Source organism: Sceloporus occidentalis, unplaced genomic scaffold (assembly GCF_023333645.1).
Source record: "Sceloporus occidentalis isolate IW3139 unplaced genomic scaffold, rSceOcc1.0.p SCAF_20, whole genome shotgun sequence".
Taxonomy (NCBI): domain Eukaryota; kingdom Metazoa; phylum Chordata; class Lepidosauria; order Squamata; family Phrynosomatidae; genus Sceloporus; species Sceloporus occidentalis.
In genome coordinates, this window is record NW_028317000.1 from 2,764,409 (window position 1) to 2,779,178 (window position 14,770).

A 14,770-nucleotide genomic window follows, 5' to 3' on the forward strand; every position below is an offset into this window, starting at 1 on the left:
ACAGGAAAGCGTTCAGGTAGACTGTCTCCCTTTTACTGATGAGGATGCTCAGTCCCCATCAGGCTGTTAATATTACTATTGTCAATCTGTTTTACTGGGCATGGTTTGTAAGCTCTTTCAGGCTTATGGACAGAAGATATATTTATCCTTCTGCAAACCCTGTGGTCCCCTGCCCCTCTTCACTCATATCTCCTTCTTGTTTTTCAGTGACTTTATCTTTTTAGCTTCCTTTGAATCTACACTTGCAACCTGAAATCCCTATTAGAAGGAGTGGCATGCTGCTGCCGCCTTATAATGCTCAGGATCCAGGGATATCTTCCACTGGATTCCTCATCTTCCGCTTTGGGTCAGGATTTTTCCCTTCCTGGCCTCTGGAGGAATGGGAAACCCCAGAGCCACATTTGGGACACCAAGGAGGGCCTCAATGAGAGGAGGGGGATGACAAGGGGAAGGAGAAGGCCCTGAACCCTCTGGCATTGGAGCCCAGAATCCTGCGCTGGTCTTTGGCCAGAGTTTCAACTTCCATTCTTATAAGAATGGTTTCAGTCCTGTGTGCTAAAGAGACACACAGGCACATTAAACGTAAGTGAGTGGCATGTACGTGAAGCACATTCAGGGGACTCTGCATCCAGGGTCAAGTAAGTGAACCTGGTTGTAGACCATGTTTATCTTTCCATTGAGAGGGCTACCCTAATTGAATGGCCCGCTAGCCATCCTGTGTGCTGGGAGGACTCTGGGTTGCGCAGAGTGATCCGGCCCCTTGTGCATCTCTTCAGGAGCCATCCTAGTCCCTGCCTCCGGTGTCCGCTTGCTCTCAGGTCAAGGGGGTTCCGGCTGTCCAGAGATGGGTCTCCCAGCCCTGTGAAGAGCCAGGCCGGCTCTCCAGGGATGCATTGCATTGTGCCAGGAGGTTGAAGGCTGCAAGGGGGTTCCTCTGTTTTCCTCCTGCCAAAGCATGCATAGCAAATAAATACATACTGGTTTGGCATCAATTTTTACAGACTGGAGCCAAATGTGAGCTGTAGTCCATGGAACCTCATCCCGTAATGGAAGTGTTAGGCTTCAAGAAGCCACAAGAGCCTCTGTTGTTGTTTGCTGAACAGATTAACATGGCTTCTCCCCCTTTTGAAGCCAAAGAGGACTGGTGTGGTGTGTGGGTGGGGATTTGCTGGCCTGGCTTTTCTTAGGCTGCTGATTCCCCATTAAAATGGGGGGTGGTGATGATGCTGGGGATGACCTGAGCAGATCTCTCTGAAGCACCTTCATACCAAAAGTGTCACCCCCCCCCCAATTTTTTTCCCTCAGGGAGAAAGCTTCAATGGCAGCTCACTAAGGATTCCTGGAGCTTCCCTCGCGGCAGGACTTGCACATTCATTTAATTCATTGACTTGTATCCAGCCTTTTCCTCCAAATGTGAGACTGGAGGCAACTCACAGCAAGATTATAAATGGGTATAAGTGTTAATATTAAAGCATAAGCAAACTATAATATTAGAACACTTTTGGATTAAAAAAATGATTAAAAACCCATCAATTAAAACAACAACAACACCACCTTGCAGCAGCCAGGCCTGATCCCCTTTGAAAGCCATCTTGGCCAGTGCTGTGTCAATAAATCCTTCCCTATGGTACTCCTCACTCTTCTGTGAGGCAGTTTCATTGGATCACAACCTCCTCCTCCCCACACTAGGAGCTAAATGTAATTAGCTTTATCTCTTCCTTTGTGTATTGTGCAGCCATGGATGTTGGGGAAATCATTCTACGTATTACGAAGGGCGGGAGAAGTAAGCAGGCACTGGAGAGTGTCTATTTTCAATCTGCCCAAAAAGAGGGAGAGAGAGAGGGAGCATCTCAGGGGGATGAAAGGGTATATTTGTTTCCTTCTCAGATGAGCCTTATCCGCTTTTGGGATGCCTGCTGTCATGATTGGGGGAACCCCTTCCTGCATGTCGGCCAATGCATCTTCTAGTCCACTGTGACTTGGGATGCTGGTGGAGAGATGGAGAAGGCGGAGGGCTTGCAGCAACCCCTTTGCCATCATAGTTGCAGAAGTCGGCATTTGTCTCGCCAGCCAGAAAGGCCCATGGACATGGCAATTACTCGGTGCCCGCTTGCTCTGCTCTCTCGTTTGGCAAGGGCAGATACGTATATTTTGTAAAAGCAAGAATAGGGCGGGTGAAGGGGGCAGAAGGAATGCTGATCAGATGGAATGAGGATGTCATTACCTCCCTCGCGCCTGTAATTGTGGTTTCGGGGAGACATTCTGTGGTGGAAATCTGCTTGCTGCAGCAGAGTGCTGGGGCCCCGTTGGGCTCGGCTTCTGCTAACGTGAGGATGGGGAAGGGAAGGGAAGGGAAGGGAAGGGAAGGGAAGGGAAGGGAAGGGAAGGGGGGCTGCTTTGAAAGGCCAGCGCCCTCCCTGTCTTTGGCCCTGTACTCCAACTGGGGAGAATCATAGCCTGAAGGCTGGCTTGGAGGCCTTGCAAAGCCTTGGGCCACTTTCTGGCAATGGAGCTGGGAGGGGCACCTCTGCCAGTTGAGCATCAGTCCAATCCGTGGAGCTTCTCTGCCATGCCTTCTCTTCTACACATAAAGGATGGCTCTCAGTGGCTCTTAGTCACGATAGCTGTGGAGAGACTCCATGCTGAGGAGCAGTCCACCTCTGAACGATCCAGCAGTGGGCTCTATCCTTCCCTTGTGAGATTCCTGGGAGCATCTGATGAGACACGCAGGGATGTCAAGATGTGTCTGCTTTGGTCTAATGTGGGCTCAGGAGAGGCCTTGCCCTGGCCAGCTCCTCTCTTGAGTCTGCCAGGGCCAAGGGTAAGAAGCTGAGCACCCTGGCTGCCTCCTTGCATCCCACAATCACGGTTGCTGCAGTGGTGTCGCCTTCGGCTTCTCCTTCCCCTTTCTGCATTTTATCTCTGCAATGCAGGAGAATGCAGAGCTGGGCTCCCTGCAGCCATTCGCGCCTGATGGAGAGCTGGCCAGGTGACAGAAACAGTAATGAAAAGAAAGAACAATAATGGCGTGTGGAGCTGTGTTCAGGAAGGAAGAGAGTCCATCTTTAGACTGTAGGCATTTGTGGCTGTTCCAGCACCAAGATAAAATCCCAAATAACTGTGACTGGGACTCTAGGTTACGCCAGTGTACCCAAAGTTCACGCTCAGTCAGATTGACTTCGAACTTCCACACCCATCCAGGCAGGTGTGTTTGTGTGTGTTGTGGGTGTAGCCAGCCTTGTGGCTCCTGTTGAAGTGGTGCGGATGTCTGGATCTGTGGCGTGTGGCTGTGGGCAGAGGTGGCCTTCTTTGTGGGTCCAGGAGATTGGACGGAGCTGGGGGTGCCTTCTCCTCATCTTTCTCATCTCCCACCTTTGCTGCTTCCGCCAGAAAAGGTTGGCTTGCCTTTTTTGCTTCATTCCCTCAATGAAAAATGCATCCATCCAGTGGCCGTGTTCTTCTCAGCCTGTTAGCTGGAGGTCACCCTCCTGTTCACTTGGCAGGCGGGGAGGACTGAGAGACCCCAGGATAGCTGGTACGTAGCTTTATGTACCAAGGTAACCTTGGAGAGAGGACTTTACACATGCCCAGAGGCACGCTGGCCTTGGGTTCAGGGTTAGAAAGAGAACCCAGAGGCACTTTGGCCAGTGGGCTGTTCTTATATACAGGTGGTTTTCCTCTGGAAAAAAGGAGGCTGCAATGACCCCCCAAGAGCAGATCTTAAGTAACTGCGATCCAGTCTTTTGCCTTCTGTCCCAGAAGCTGTGTTGTTGCTGCCTGGTCTGCTCATGCACTTGTCTCCTTTCTCTCTTTGTCTCCCTCCATGCTCTCCTCTGGCCACCCGCCTCCTCTTTGGGGTCCATTTCTGTCTCTTCCCCTCCTTGCAACAGACCGGCCAGTAAAAAGCACACTCACCTGCCCAGGTAAGATGGGAGCGGGGTGCAGGACTGATGACTTGAGGCTCCTGTGTAACAGAGGAGGACGTTTCTCTGATTTTAAGAGACCCTCTCTGGGTGACTTGGTTTTGGTTGTTGGCTGTGTGCTTTGCAAACGCACAAGCCTGGACTTGAGAGGGAGGCCATATTTATCCTGTGTAGGAAAGTGCCTGGGATGTGAGACCAGGCTCCCGCTGCTGTTTTCGACTAAGGTTTGGAGCAAAAGGGCTGCCTTTGGGGAGGTGACTGATGCTGGTGTGGCTGTGGCCGCATTCTCTCACTCCCCAGCCATCAGTGGCCTTCTTGCATTGGGATTTTCAAATCCATTGAATGCATACTGACATTACAGAGAGCCAAAGCAGTGCGTGTGGGTTTTCTGAAAATATTAGAAGGATCAAATCTTTCCAGAGTGTACCCAGTCATTTTGAGTTTCTTTCCTATTCTTTCCTCAACTTGGTGCCGTACAGAAAAGGAACGTTTCCAAGCTTCCTTGGGGTTCTAAATGTGCTGGTTAGGTAGGAAAGCCATTTGATGGAGTGGCTCTCGGGTGTAACCTGACTCTTGACAGCCTTGTGGGTCTGGAGGCTGTATCCCCCAATCTCTCCTGGGTGAAATAGTCCTTTATTTAGTATTGAAACAGAGTGGGGCAGCTGTGGCTTTTCAGCTGTTGCTGCAGTGCCCAGCTCCCTGACCATTAGCTCTGCTGGCTAGTTGGGCCGAGGGGTGTTGACTGATGTATTCCTTCGGTCTGTATCCCAGCTTGTACCCGTCGCAGGCGCAGGACTTAACGTTCCCTTGTTGTTTGTCTTTCCACCCATTGCTGCTTTGTCTTGTGTTCTTCCGTCAGCCCCATTGCGGCCTGGTAAGATCAGACATTGGTCCCCATGCCTCTCTTGCCCCTTGCTCTCTCCCTGTGCCTTTTGTCTGGTTTCTGGCTTGGCCTCCCCTTTCCCCCCCACAGCTTGCACCCATGTCATTGTCCCTACTTGCTTTCTGCTGGGGTTTGGAGCCTGGGACACTTTACCACTGGGCTTGCTGCCCAGCTCCTGCCAAAAGGGAGACGAGGCCAGGGCAATGGTTCCAAGGAAGTGCAGTAAGAAAGACACAAGGGAGCAGCCGGTTGAGCCTATGTTGCAGGGGTGGCCCCCCAAGCTTTTGGACAGGATCCGGTGGTCTTGCGTTACTGCCCTCCCAGGGGTCAAAAGACTTCTGTTGGGGGAGCAGCCCATCTGAGAGCCTTTCAGTTGCCTCTCTTGGGCAGAATAGGTCTGCTTGGGTTCAGAGACTCCTTTCCTGCATCCTCTGCTTTCTGAATTTGTTTGGGGCTCTGGTGTGTTTTGGGGCCCCAGCACAGACCTGTTGGCTTTGCTGGTGCAGCAACAAGAGTGCCTCGCAGGCCTGACTTCCACGGAGGCAGCTTCCTTTTTGGAGCATAGGGTTCTCAATGGAGAAGTAGTTTTTGGACTACCGCTCCCATGGCTTGCTGGGAAATTCTGGGAGGTGTAGTTCAAGAAAGCTCTGCCTCTTGCCTGTGTGCAGCTTGCCTATTCACCCCCCAACAAAGCACACAAAGCCAGTCAGTGATGGCCTTTTGCCACCCACCTTCAGTTGCTGCGTGTTCCTCCCTTCTTTCCTCTGGCTGATCCTCTCTCTCTCTGTCTCTCTCACCTGTGCAGGTTAAGCAGCCTGTCTTCTTTGGGTGACTCGGCTCCAGAACGGCGGTCCCCAGGCCACCACCGCCAGCCCTCTGATGCTAGCGAATCGACAGGTGACTCCTTTGCTTTGCTGATGGAGGGGATGATGAGCTTCCAGCCAGGAGCATCTGAATCATCGGCTGGTTTTTGGAGTTGTACAGAATGCTCCCTTTTTTTGGAAGAAAAACAATTATCAGTTTGCCCCCAGCTCCATCCAGGAAGAGAGGGGAATATCTGTTCCCTTTGTATTGGCAGAGCCAGATTTTAGGCTTGCATGGGATCCCAACTGGCAGGGAGAAAGGGCTTTGGGTTCTTCCTTACCTGGCTTCCTGTTGCAAGACAGAGGGTACCTCAAGGTAGCCTCTAGCTGGGGACATGCTGTCAATCCCAGTTGTATGGGGTGGCAACATTTAAAGGAGACCAAGAACAGTGGTAATCCAGCTTCCTTCAGCCCCAAAAGCAGACTGAGATTGTGATCAGAGCAGTGGGTGGAGACCCCTTGGCTGAGTTGCCAGGTGTGGGAGGGCTTCTGAGAAGATGCCGCTCTGAGGCTAGGTTTGAATCCCTGCTTGGCCATGGAAACCTAATTGGTGTCTGTGGGCCTCACTCTCCTAGCCTCAGGGGAAGGCAAAGGCAAACATCTGAACAAATCTTGCCAAGGAAACTGCATGATAGGGTCCCCTTAGAGTCGCCATAAGTCAGAAACCACTTGGACACACAATTCAGACAATTTATAGTACGGACCACCTGTCCAGGGAGACTGAGTGGGATTACTGCATCCTAACCAGACTGATGGTTTCTCTTCCCCCCTTCCCTTGCTTCTCCTCCTCCTTGTAGGATTGGTCCAGCGTTGTGTCATCATCCAGAAGGACCAGCATGGCTTTGGCTTCACGGTCAGCGGGGACCGGATCGTCCTGGTGCAGTCAGTTCGGCCCGGTGAGCAAAGGCCACTGGAGGCCCAGTGGCCCTTGGGTTGACTCTCCCCCTGCCAGCCCAGAACAGAGCCAACGGTAGACTCCTGCGAGCAGAAAACCCCTTCCTCTGCTCAGGCTCTGGCCCCTCAGCTGGGAAATGGACTTCACTTTCTTGGTTGGGAGGGGATTGTGGAAACGTTTGCCCCTCCTTCACCATCTTGCTTAATGTCATCATCCAGAATAATAACAATAATAAGAATAAGAATGATGACGATATTCTCCTGCTCTCAAGGCAGATGGAAGGATGGGATGGCAACACCGTCAGACAGTTTGAGCATGATGTGTCTGAGTAAGCCTGCATTCGTGAAGCTGCGGATGTTTGAAACACATTCGGGGTTTTAAAAGGGGAGGCCATACACAAGGATGAGGCGAGCCCACCTAAAATATTAGTTTTAAAAAGGTTTCTTTATTAATATTCACTTTTTTGTTCGCAAGACTGTTGTTTCTTAGCCAGGCAGATTGACGTTGGATGACAAAAAAGCCAGAAAGGATTTAATGCATGCAGCCTTTTTCATGGTCAAATCTGGAAACATGAGGTTTCTTCTTTCTCTCCCGTCCCCTGTTTCTCTCTCCCTTTTTCTCTCTGTTTGCTTCTGGTGGTTCTTCAGGAGGAGCCGCCATGAAGGCTGGGGTGCAGGAAGGCGACCGCATTGTCAAAGTGAGTAGCAAAGCACTGAGCACACCGCTTTCCAAAACCCCGTTGCTTCCGTGCAGTCACCTTTCCCAAGGAAAACCACCTCTGATCCAGTTTGTGATCCCCCTGGAAGTTTGCTTGTACTCCTTACTTGAAGAAAGAGCCCAGGGGAGTGTTTGATGTGTTCCTCTTTTTTTCTCTGCCAACAACCCTGTGAGGTAGGATTAGGCTGAGAGCGACTGACTGGCCAGTGGGGGATTTGACAGGGATTTTGAAAGGGACCTGCATGACTCCTGGTCTGGCATTCTTGGTGGCACTGAGGTTTCTCTGGGACTGACTAGACCAGTGATGGTGAACCTTTTAGAGGCCAAGTGCCCAAACTGCAACCCAAAACCCACTTATTTATTGCAAAGTGCCATGTCCCTCTGGCCTTCTAGTAACAAACTCTGGCAAACGCTATGCTGGGGCAATGGCACATGTAGCCACAGAGAGAGCTCTGAGTGCCACTTCTGGCACGTGTGCCATAGGTTCGCCATCACTGGACTAGACCCATTGACCTACTTGGTTGCCTCACTGTTACTCAAACCATCTCTCGGCTTCTGCTGCTTTCAGAGCCTTTCTCAGGAATGGTGCTTTTGTTGACATGCTGCCTGTCCTGGCATTAAAGCAGGAAACAAGGAAGGCAGTCCGAAGCCAAGCTGTTGCTGAGTGGCTGTCCCCTTCCACTGCACATCAGATGCAGGGTTAGAGGGACACTTGTTCCCATAGCCACCTGCCTAAAACAGTTAGCCCTGCAACCCCGCAGCCAGTGTAGCCCCAGTCTGTATTTGGAGCCTATTCCAGTTCTGCTCTGCCCAGTCGCATCTGACTGCCTCTCTCCCGGCTGCAGGTGAATGGGACAATGGTGACCAACAGCTCCCACCTCGAAGTGGTGAAACTCATCAAATGTGAGTCTTTGGGGCAGGGGCAGCACCTGAGCGGGGTAGTGGTGGGGGCATTCAGGGGCAGTGGGGGCTTTTTAGAGAGAAGACCAGTAAGACAATGGTGGATGCCCTTCCCCTGTCAGGCATCACTTTCAGCGCTGGAACCCTCTCTTTATATATATATATATGTGTGTGTGTGTGTGTGTGTGTGTTTAAAAAACAGAGAACTGTGGTTCCAGGAGTTTGCGAGGAGGGGCTGATGTGGCCATTTAAGGTGGGAGTGGGTGCTTAGACCCTTCAAACTTCTCTCTTCCCCATCTGGGTAGAAGGTGGCATGGCTGTTCCTAGTGGGGAGTGAGGAGTGTGCGGCTCCTGTTCTAATGCTGTCTCTCTGCGGCTTTCCTCCTCTTTCTCTTTCTCTTCTCTGCCTGCTTTGTTCACCCACAAGCTGGTGCTTATGTTGCGCTCACTCTCCTGGGCTCCCCACCTGCCTCTGCGGGGTTCTCGGGTTCTCAGCAGGATGGGCACCAGATGGGGACCCCACAAGTCACGCCAGCCTGCCCTCCGCCACCCCCGCCTCCACCACTGCCTCCGCCGCAGCACATCACTGGGCCAAAGCCCTTGCAGGTATTGGGGGAGTCCTGTGGAGGGGCTTGGGGGAGTCGGGGTATGCATCGCTTGTCTTCTCTGGAGGGTAAAATCAGAAGAAGCCAGAAGCCAGAAGCCATCTCACTCATTGGAGCCTCTCCCTGCTTGGCTTTTAAAAATCTAGGACCCTGAATTTCAGAAGCATGCCACCCAGATACTCCGGAATATGTTGAAGCAAGAGGAGGCAGAGCTGCAGGTAGGGGAGGATTGGTTGGAGACACAGAGGGTTATGTAAAAATGCAGGCCAGTTCAGTCCTTTTAAAAAAATGTAGAAAAGAGTGCAATTTGCAGAAAAGAAGACAAGCCAAAGGTCTGGTGCTATCAAGGTTTATAACCACTGTGGTTAGAGGAAGGGAAGGCTCTGCAGATGGAAGCGGTAGAAGAAGGGGCAGACTAGCACCCAGTAGACTGGGGTCTGAATGGGCATTGTGTGTGTTCTGATAACAACAACTGGAAGGGAAATATGGCCACCACAGCCCATATTGTCTTTTCTATTCCAGGCAAGCGCTTGGCAGTGATGGGCTCTGATAAAAAGAGAGGGAGAACTGATGGGCTGTTAAAAGGGCTTTCCATTCAGTTGGGGTTTTAGAATACAGTTTGTGTTTTTCTTGTGTTTTAAGATTGCAGCTTCTTGTGTTGTTCTTCACACCTGTTTTCTAACCACCTTCTTATGGCCTGCCTTGTCCTCCTCTCTCTTCTTCTCCCCACCATTCCTGGAGCAGCGGTGCTATGAGGTCTACAGCCGGAACCCCGCTTCCCTGATAGAGGAGCAGATCGAAGGGGCACGCCGGAGGGTCAGCCAGCTGCAGCTCAAGATCCGGCAGGAGAGAGGAGGGCTCACGGTCAGTGGGAGCTTGCGGGGCATGTGGAAGGTGCAGGGCTTCATGGGTGGGGAGGACCTACTTGGGCTCTGGGAATCCAATGAGGATGCCCTGAGGGTTCATGAATCCTTAAGCCAAAATGGCCCCTGGCCTCCAAGAACTGCAGCCCTAAACTCCCCGCAAAGCTTTCCTTGGGTCTGCAGCCATTTGGTTACCCTGTTTCCCCCTCTCACCTTTTTTCATCCTTCTTCCCGCCTGACACCCTCCAATGAAGTTGCATTCTCTGACCACCGACTATGCTCTGTCCTCCTGGGCCTGAGTTGTCGCTTCTCACATACTCATACACCCCCTCACACACACATGTTGAGGTGGAAATGCCTCATGAGTCTGTTGTACCTCTGCAGACTTTCATGCACCTGCTGAGCCGGGCCAAGCTTCCCCAAGGGTCTCTTTTGGCTCTCCCAGGCCACTTTGCTGGCAGGGCAGTTGCTGGGGAACATTTTCTGCTGCGCCAGGTTTTGCTTTGTGATGGTTTTGCAGACTCAGGTGGAGTATAAATGTGTGCTGTTCCTGTGAATGCAACCCAGTTGAAATGCTGGCCTCAACTCCTCAACCACATCAGGCTGGGTCCAATATTCATTTCAATCAGTTCAACAACCTGACATCTTTTTCACATAATGATATAACCAACAATTTAATTAAACAAAGCTAAATCTGATAAGGCAGGGGTGAGAGCATCGTGTAGTGGTTTGAGCATTGGACTACAACACTGGAGAACAGGGGTTGAATCCCTGCTCTGCCATGGAGAGCACCGGAGGACCTTGGGGAAGTCACACTCTCTCGACCTTAGTGGAAGGCAGTGGCAAACCCCCTCTGAACAAATCTTGCCAAGAAAACCCATATTAGAGTCACCTTAGGGTTGCCATAGATGAGAAATAGAGGCACACAGCAACAGCAAAGACAGGCAACAGTGAGAGGCTAGGGGTCTGCATTGCCATCCAGGAGATCTTGGAGGGCTATGCGCCACGAAAAGTAATCAAAACAATTTGGCCCATGAAGGCTAACCTGGTTCTGAGTTCTCTGTGTTTTCATTCTCTTCCAGGATTCCATCCGGCCGGCCAGCGACTCCAGCTCCATCAATTCCCGCCTGACTGATGGTGAGCTGTGCTAGATTATCTCCCTCTGAGCCTCTGATGCTCAGCCAGGAGTCTGTGAGGAGACCCTCTCCCTGGCAGTCAACCAGTCAGCCTTTGCTGATTCTGATTTTGGCTCCTCCACCCCCAGGACGCCTCTCTTTGGATTCCCAGGATGGTGACAGTGGCCTGGACTCTGGCACAGAGCGCTTCCCTTCTGTGAGTGAGGTCAGTGCTAAAGGGACTGTACCTTGCTTTAGGGGTGCCCTTTCCTGCAGACTGAATAAGGTATTTCTTCTTTGGAACAGATCTCCCTGAACCGGAACTCGGTCCTCTCTGACCCTGGCCTGGACAGTCCCCACACCTCACCCGTCATCACCTCCAGGATGTTCCAGCACCATCGGCGCCAGGGTTCAGACACGTCTTTCTCCCCTTCCTCCACGGAACAGGTGAGCCAGGAGCCAGGCTGGGTCCTCTCCCTGGAAGGGCTTCCTGCTACTGAAGAACCCTCTGAAGGGAGATGGTGTGTATGTGCTCGTTCTGGTATCTGAGTTCATGTTACAGAAGTAACCCCCAGGAATACATCTGTTTCTTTAAATGGGGAATATCTGTTCCAGTCCTGCAAGGGCCTTCTGAGCAGCCATTTAGCCAAGAGCAGCTGGGAGGTGAGGAAGACATCCCAGCACTGATGAGCAGGTTAACATGCGCCGCATGACTAAAGGTCCCAGCGCAAGAGTTGGAGCATAGCTTAGAGGTTATTCTAAGCATGAAAGCATGAGGCTCCTTGGTCCATGCCTCCCAGGCCTGGCCTTTCTCTCTGCTGTTTGGAGCCTTGCTTGTTGTTCTGATGGCTTTTCAATTCCCTCCTGCAGGGCTTGGACCGGAGTGGGAGGCCTCTCATCATTGCTCCTGAGGAGGATTACGATCCGGGATACTTTAACAACGAGGTAGAATTCCCTCCCTAGACATCGGTAGGAAAAGATTTTGGGGTCTGGAGGCTCCCTTCAAGCTCCTGGAGGGATGCAGCATCTCCCGCTTCTCTGCTTCACATCATGATGCTTGTGTGTGTTTTCTTTCCCCTCCATCCTAGTGTGACTCCCTCTTCCAGGATCTGGGGAAGCTGAAGACACGCTTGGCTCACCTGGGAGTGTTCCTGCGATACATCTTTTCTCAGGCAGACCCAAGTCCCCTGGTATGGCCCCAGTGGGATTCCTTGCTTGTTCTGGGCTGGGTGGTGGGAGGTTTACACTGAGTCCAGGGAAACCAAATGCTGCGTGCAAGATAGGCTGCTAGCTTCAAAGTGCAACATTTTCAGGAAAAGAGGCAGTGTTTGCAAGGCCAGGACTTGGGGAAACAGAGAGAGAGATGCAGAGCTGAACAGCTGGGCAGCCACAGTGAAGAGAGAATAAATATTTGGGGTGTAAGGGTATAAAGAGAGTTAGTGTGGTGTAGTGGTTTGGGCATTGGATTATGACTCCAAGAGGCCAGGGTTTGGATCACTCTCTGGTCAGCCATGGAAGCCCACAGGGCAGACCAGAGTCACACTCTCTCAGTCTTAGGGGAAGGCAATGGCAAACCTCTTCTGAACAAATCTTGCGAAGAAAATCTTGGGATAGATTTGCCTTAGGGTTGCTGTAAGTCAGAAACAACTTCAAGACATAAAAGAGCAATAAGGGTATAAGGATAACCTTCCACCCACTGTTCACCCCGGTGAGATTTGCATTCAGACCTGGCATTGGGCTTAGAGTACAGTCTCAGAATTGGGGCCTTAAGGGTCATCTGTTCCAACCCCATAATGACATGCAGGAATCCCCACTAAAGCATCCCCTCTGACCTCTGTTCAAAGACCTCCAGGGGACCAGAGCCAGCCACCCTCCGAAGCAGCCCATTCCCCTCCCAGGCATGCCCTTGCCTCTCTCCTCTGTGCTGAGGATGCCTTTCCTAGCCTCCTTCCTCTTTCTTCCCTCTCTTGTGGGCATTTCATCACCCTTGTTGTCTTTCCTCGCTCTGTGCCAGCGGTCACTCACTTTGACTCTTGCTCCTCTTCTTCCTTCCTGCTTCCTCTCTCTCTCCTTCTCCCCTTGCAGCTCTTGTACTTGTGTGTAGACGTTTACCAGCAGATGAATCCCAAGGAGGCCCGAGGGCTTGGGAAAGACATCTGGAACATCTTCCTGGACAAAACTGCGGTGAGCTCTTGTTGTGGGTGAGGCTTTGGCGGCGGGTGGTGTGGCTCCTGCTGGTGGTTTTGGTACAGTGTTGTGTCAGCTGTGGGAGAGGTGTATGGATTGTAGCATTGCCCATGTGGGATGGCTGGAGGGAGGGAGGCTTCTGGAGGGCTTTATGAGGCCATTCCCTCATGGCTGAGTCCTGTCTTGTCTTTTCTTTTCCTCCTCCTTCAGCCTCTGAGGGTCAAAGTGTCAGATCAGTTATTGGCTGAAATAGGTGAGTCACTCGCTGGGCACAGGAGTATCCAGGCCAAGGGCTACTCTGGGCAGATTATGGTGGCTCCAGAGAGCCCCCCAAGAAGTAGCCAAAGAGCGGCACCCCCTCTTGTATGGCCAGGCCCCTCTATTGAGACACTTGCGGTGGCCCTTAACTGCCTGCCCTTCCTTTGGGCATCTCCTCCAGACTCTCGCCTGCGGAACGGGGAAGATCTCCGGAATGCTTTCCTGGAGCTGCAAGGAGCTGTCATGCCTGAGATCCAGGAGCAGATCCAGGACTACAGGTGAGCCTATTTCAAAGGAGAGAACCCTCCTTTTCTTTTGTGCTCCATAACAAGCCATAGCACCTTGCGTGGGAGCTGAGAGGCCTGACTGCTTGGAGATTGGATTACACCGCCTTGTAGCTGGCTTCATTTTTAAAAATGCAGCATGACTCAAGCTTTTCACAACCTGACAAATCTAGATTGTTTTTCATTAATTTATGGAGTGACTCCCTAACAAACCCAGCAACAGATGAAAAACAACAACAGTTTTTTGAAATGAGAAGCACAGTGATACTTGGCAAGGGAGAGGGGAGCAGGGAGAGGAAGAGTGCCTTGCAGGTGGATTGACTCAGCCCAAGGAGCCAGGATTGCTGCCCTGAGGGTTCTCAAGACCTGAGCAAACTTGGAGGTCTCTCACTCGGAGGGTCACTAGAAGCAGGAGTTCACTTGCCATCAGTTAAGAACAACAGAAGCTCCTAAGGAAGCAGCCTTATCTGGCACAGTGTTAGAAGAGGCATTCTCCTTTCTCCCTCTTTCTCAATTGTCCATAGGTCTTGCCTGTCTCTTTCCCACATGTCCACAGTGGGGAAGCCTTTTTCCAGCTGATGCCTATTTATGATCAGTTATTCTAGGGACTTGCCAGGTGTTCTTTAGGGTCAGGCCTTCTCCAGGCAATGATTTGCTTTCAAGAGTTGTAAAAAATGACGGGGGAAAGGATTGGGATGTGCACAGTTGTCATGGGACCGCAGTGTTTTTGTTTAATGGCCGTTCCAAGCCCCCTTGAGACCTGGGAGAAAGGCAGGATTCCTTGAGGGTGAATGCACCCGGGCAGCGAAGTGTGTGGGAAAGGACCCATCTCTTTGCTTTCAGGACGAAGCGAACCATGGGGCTGGGGAGCCTCTATGGGGAGAATGACCTGCTTGAACTGGATGGAGACTCCCAGAAGGAGCGCCAGGTGGCTGAGAAGCAGATTGCTCAGCTTGGGGACATCCTGTAAGTGTGTGTGGAACTGGAAAGAGGGGTTGTGGGGGGGTTAAGGATACTGGGAGCAATTGGGAAGGGACATCCTGCTTGTGCCTTCTTGGGATGATGTGCAGCTGAGGGTGGTGGGGAAGGTTGACCCAGAGAGGAGCCTGGGGGATGAGGGGATGGGCTTCTGCTTTGCTTGATGACTGGTGCTTTTTCTTGGTTGAGGAGAAGCTAAAGACAATCCTCCGCTGAGAGGCAACAGCATGGCTCCAAGCCAAGATGACTCTGTGAGATGCAGAATTTGTTTGAGCCGGGTGTTGGGAGTGCCCACGCAG

At 51.7% G+C, this 14,770-nt stretch overlaps 1 protein-coding gene across 11 annotated transcripts in view; it reads left to right on the plus strand.

Annotated features, from left to right (window-relative positions):
• The window catches only part of ARHGEF11 (Rho guanine nucleotide exchange factor 11), a 37,497-nt gene that overhangs the window by 7,584 nt on the left and 15,143 nt on the right, over positions 1–14,770 (plus strand). For 6 of the 11 annotated variants that reach the window (XM_089483023.1, XM_089483033.1, XM_089483024.1 and 3 more), the window contains exons 2-19: positions 3,891–3,923; positions 4,783–4,797; positions 5,612–5,703; positions 6,467–6,565; positions 7,212–7,261; positions 8,127–8,184; positions 8,609–8,787; positions 8,933–9,004; positions 9,531–9,650; positions 10,732–10,786; positions 10,914–10,990; positions 11,071–11,211; positions 11,635–11,709; positions 11,853–11,954; positions 12,850–12,948; positions 13,162–13,204; positions 13,391–13,487; positions 14,337–14,459. In XM_089483023.1, coding sequence (XP_089339149.1) covers positions 3,891–3,923; positions 4,783–4,797; positions 5,612–5,703; positions 6,467–6,565; positions 7,212–7,261; positions 8,127–8,184; positions 8,609–8,787; positions 8,933–9,004; positions 9,531–9,650; positions 10,732–10,786; positions 10,914–10,990; positions 11,071–11,211; positions 11,635–11,709; positions 11,853–11,954; positions 12,850–12,948; positions 13,162–13,204; positions 13,391–13,487; positions 14,337–14,459 — 1,530 coding nt within the window. The remainder of the gene's footprint in view (positions 1–3,890; positions 3,924–4,782; positions 4,798–5,611; positions 5,704–6,466; positions 6,566–7,211; positions 7,262–8,126; positions 8,185–8,608; positions 8,788–8,932; positions 9,005–9,530; positions 9,651–10,731; positions 10,787–10,913; positions 10,991–11,070; positions 11,212–11,634; positions 11,710–11,852; positions 11,955–12,849; positions 12,949–13,161; positions 13,205–13,390; positions 13,488–14,336; positions 14,460–14,770) is intronic. The other 5 variants (XM_089483027.1, XM_089483028.1, XM_089483026.1 and 2 more) reach the window with 4 other exon arrangements.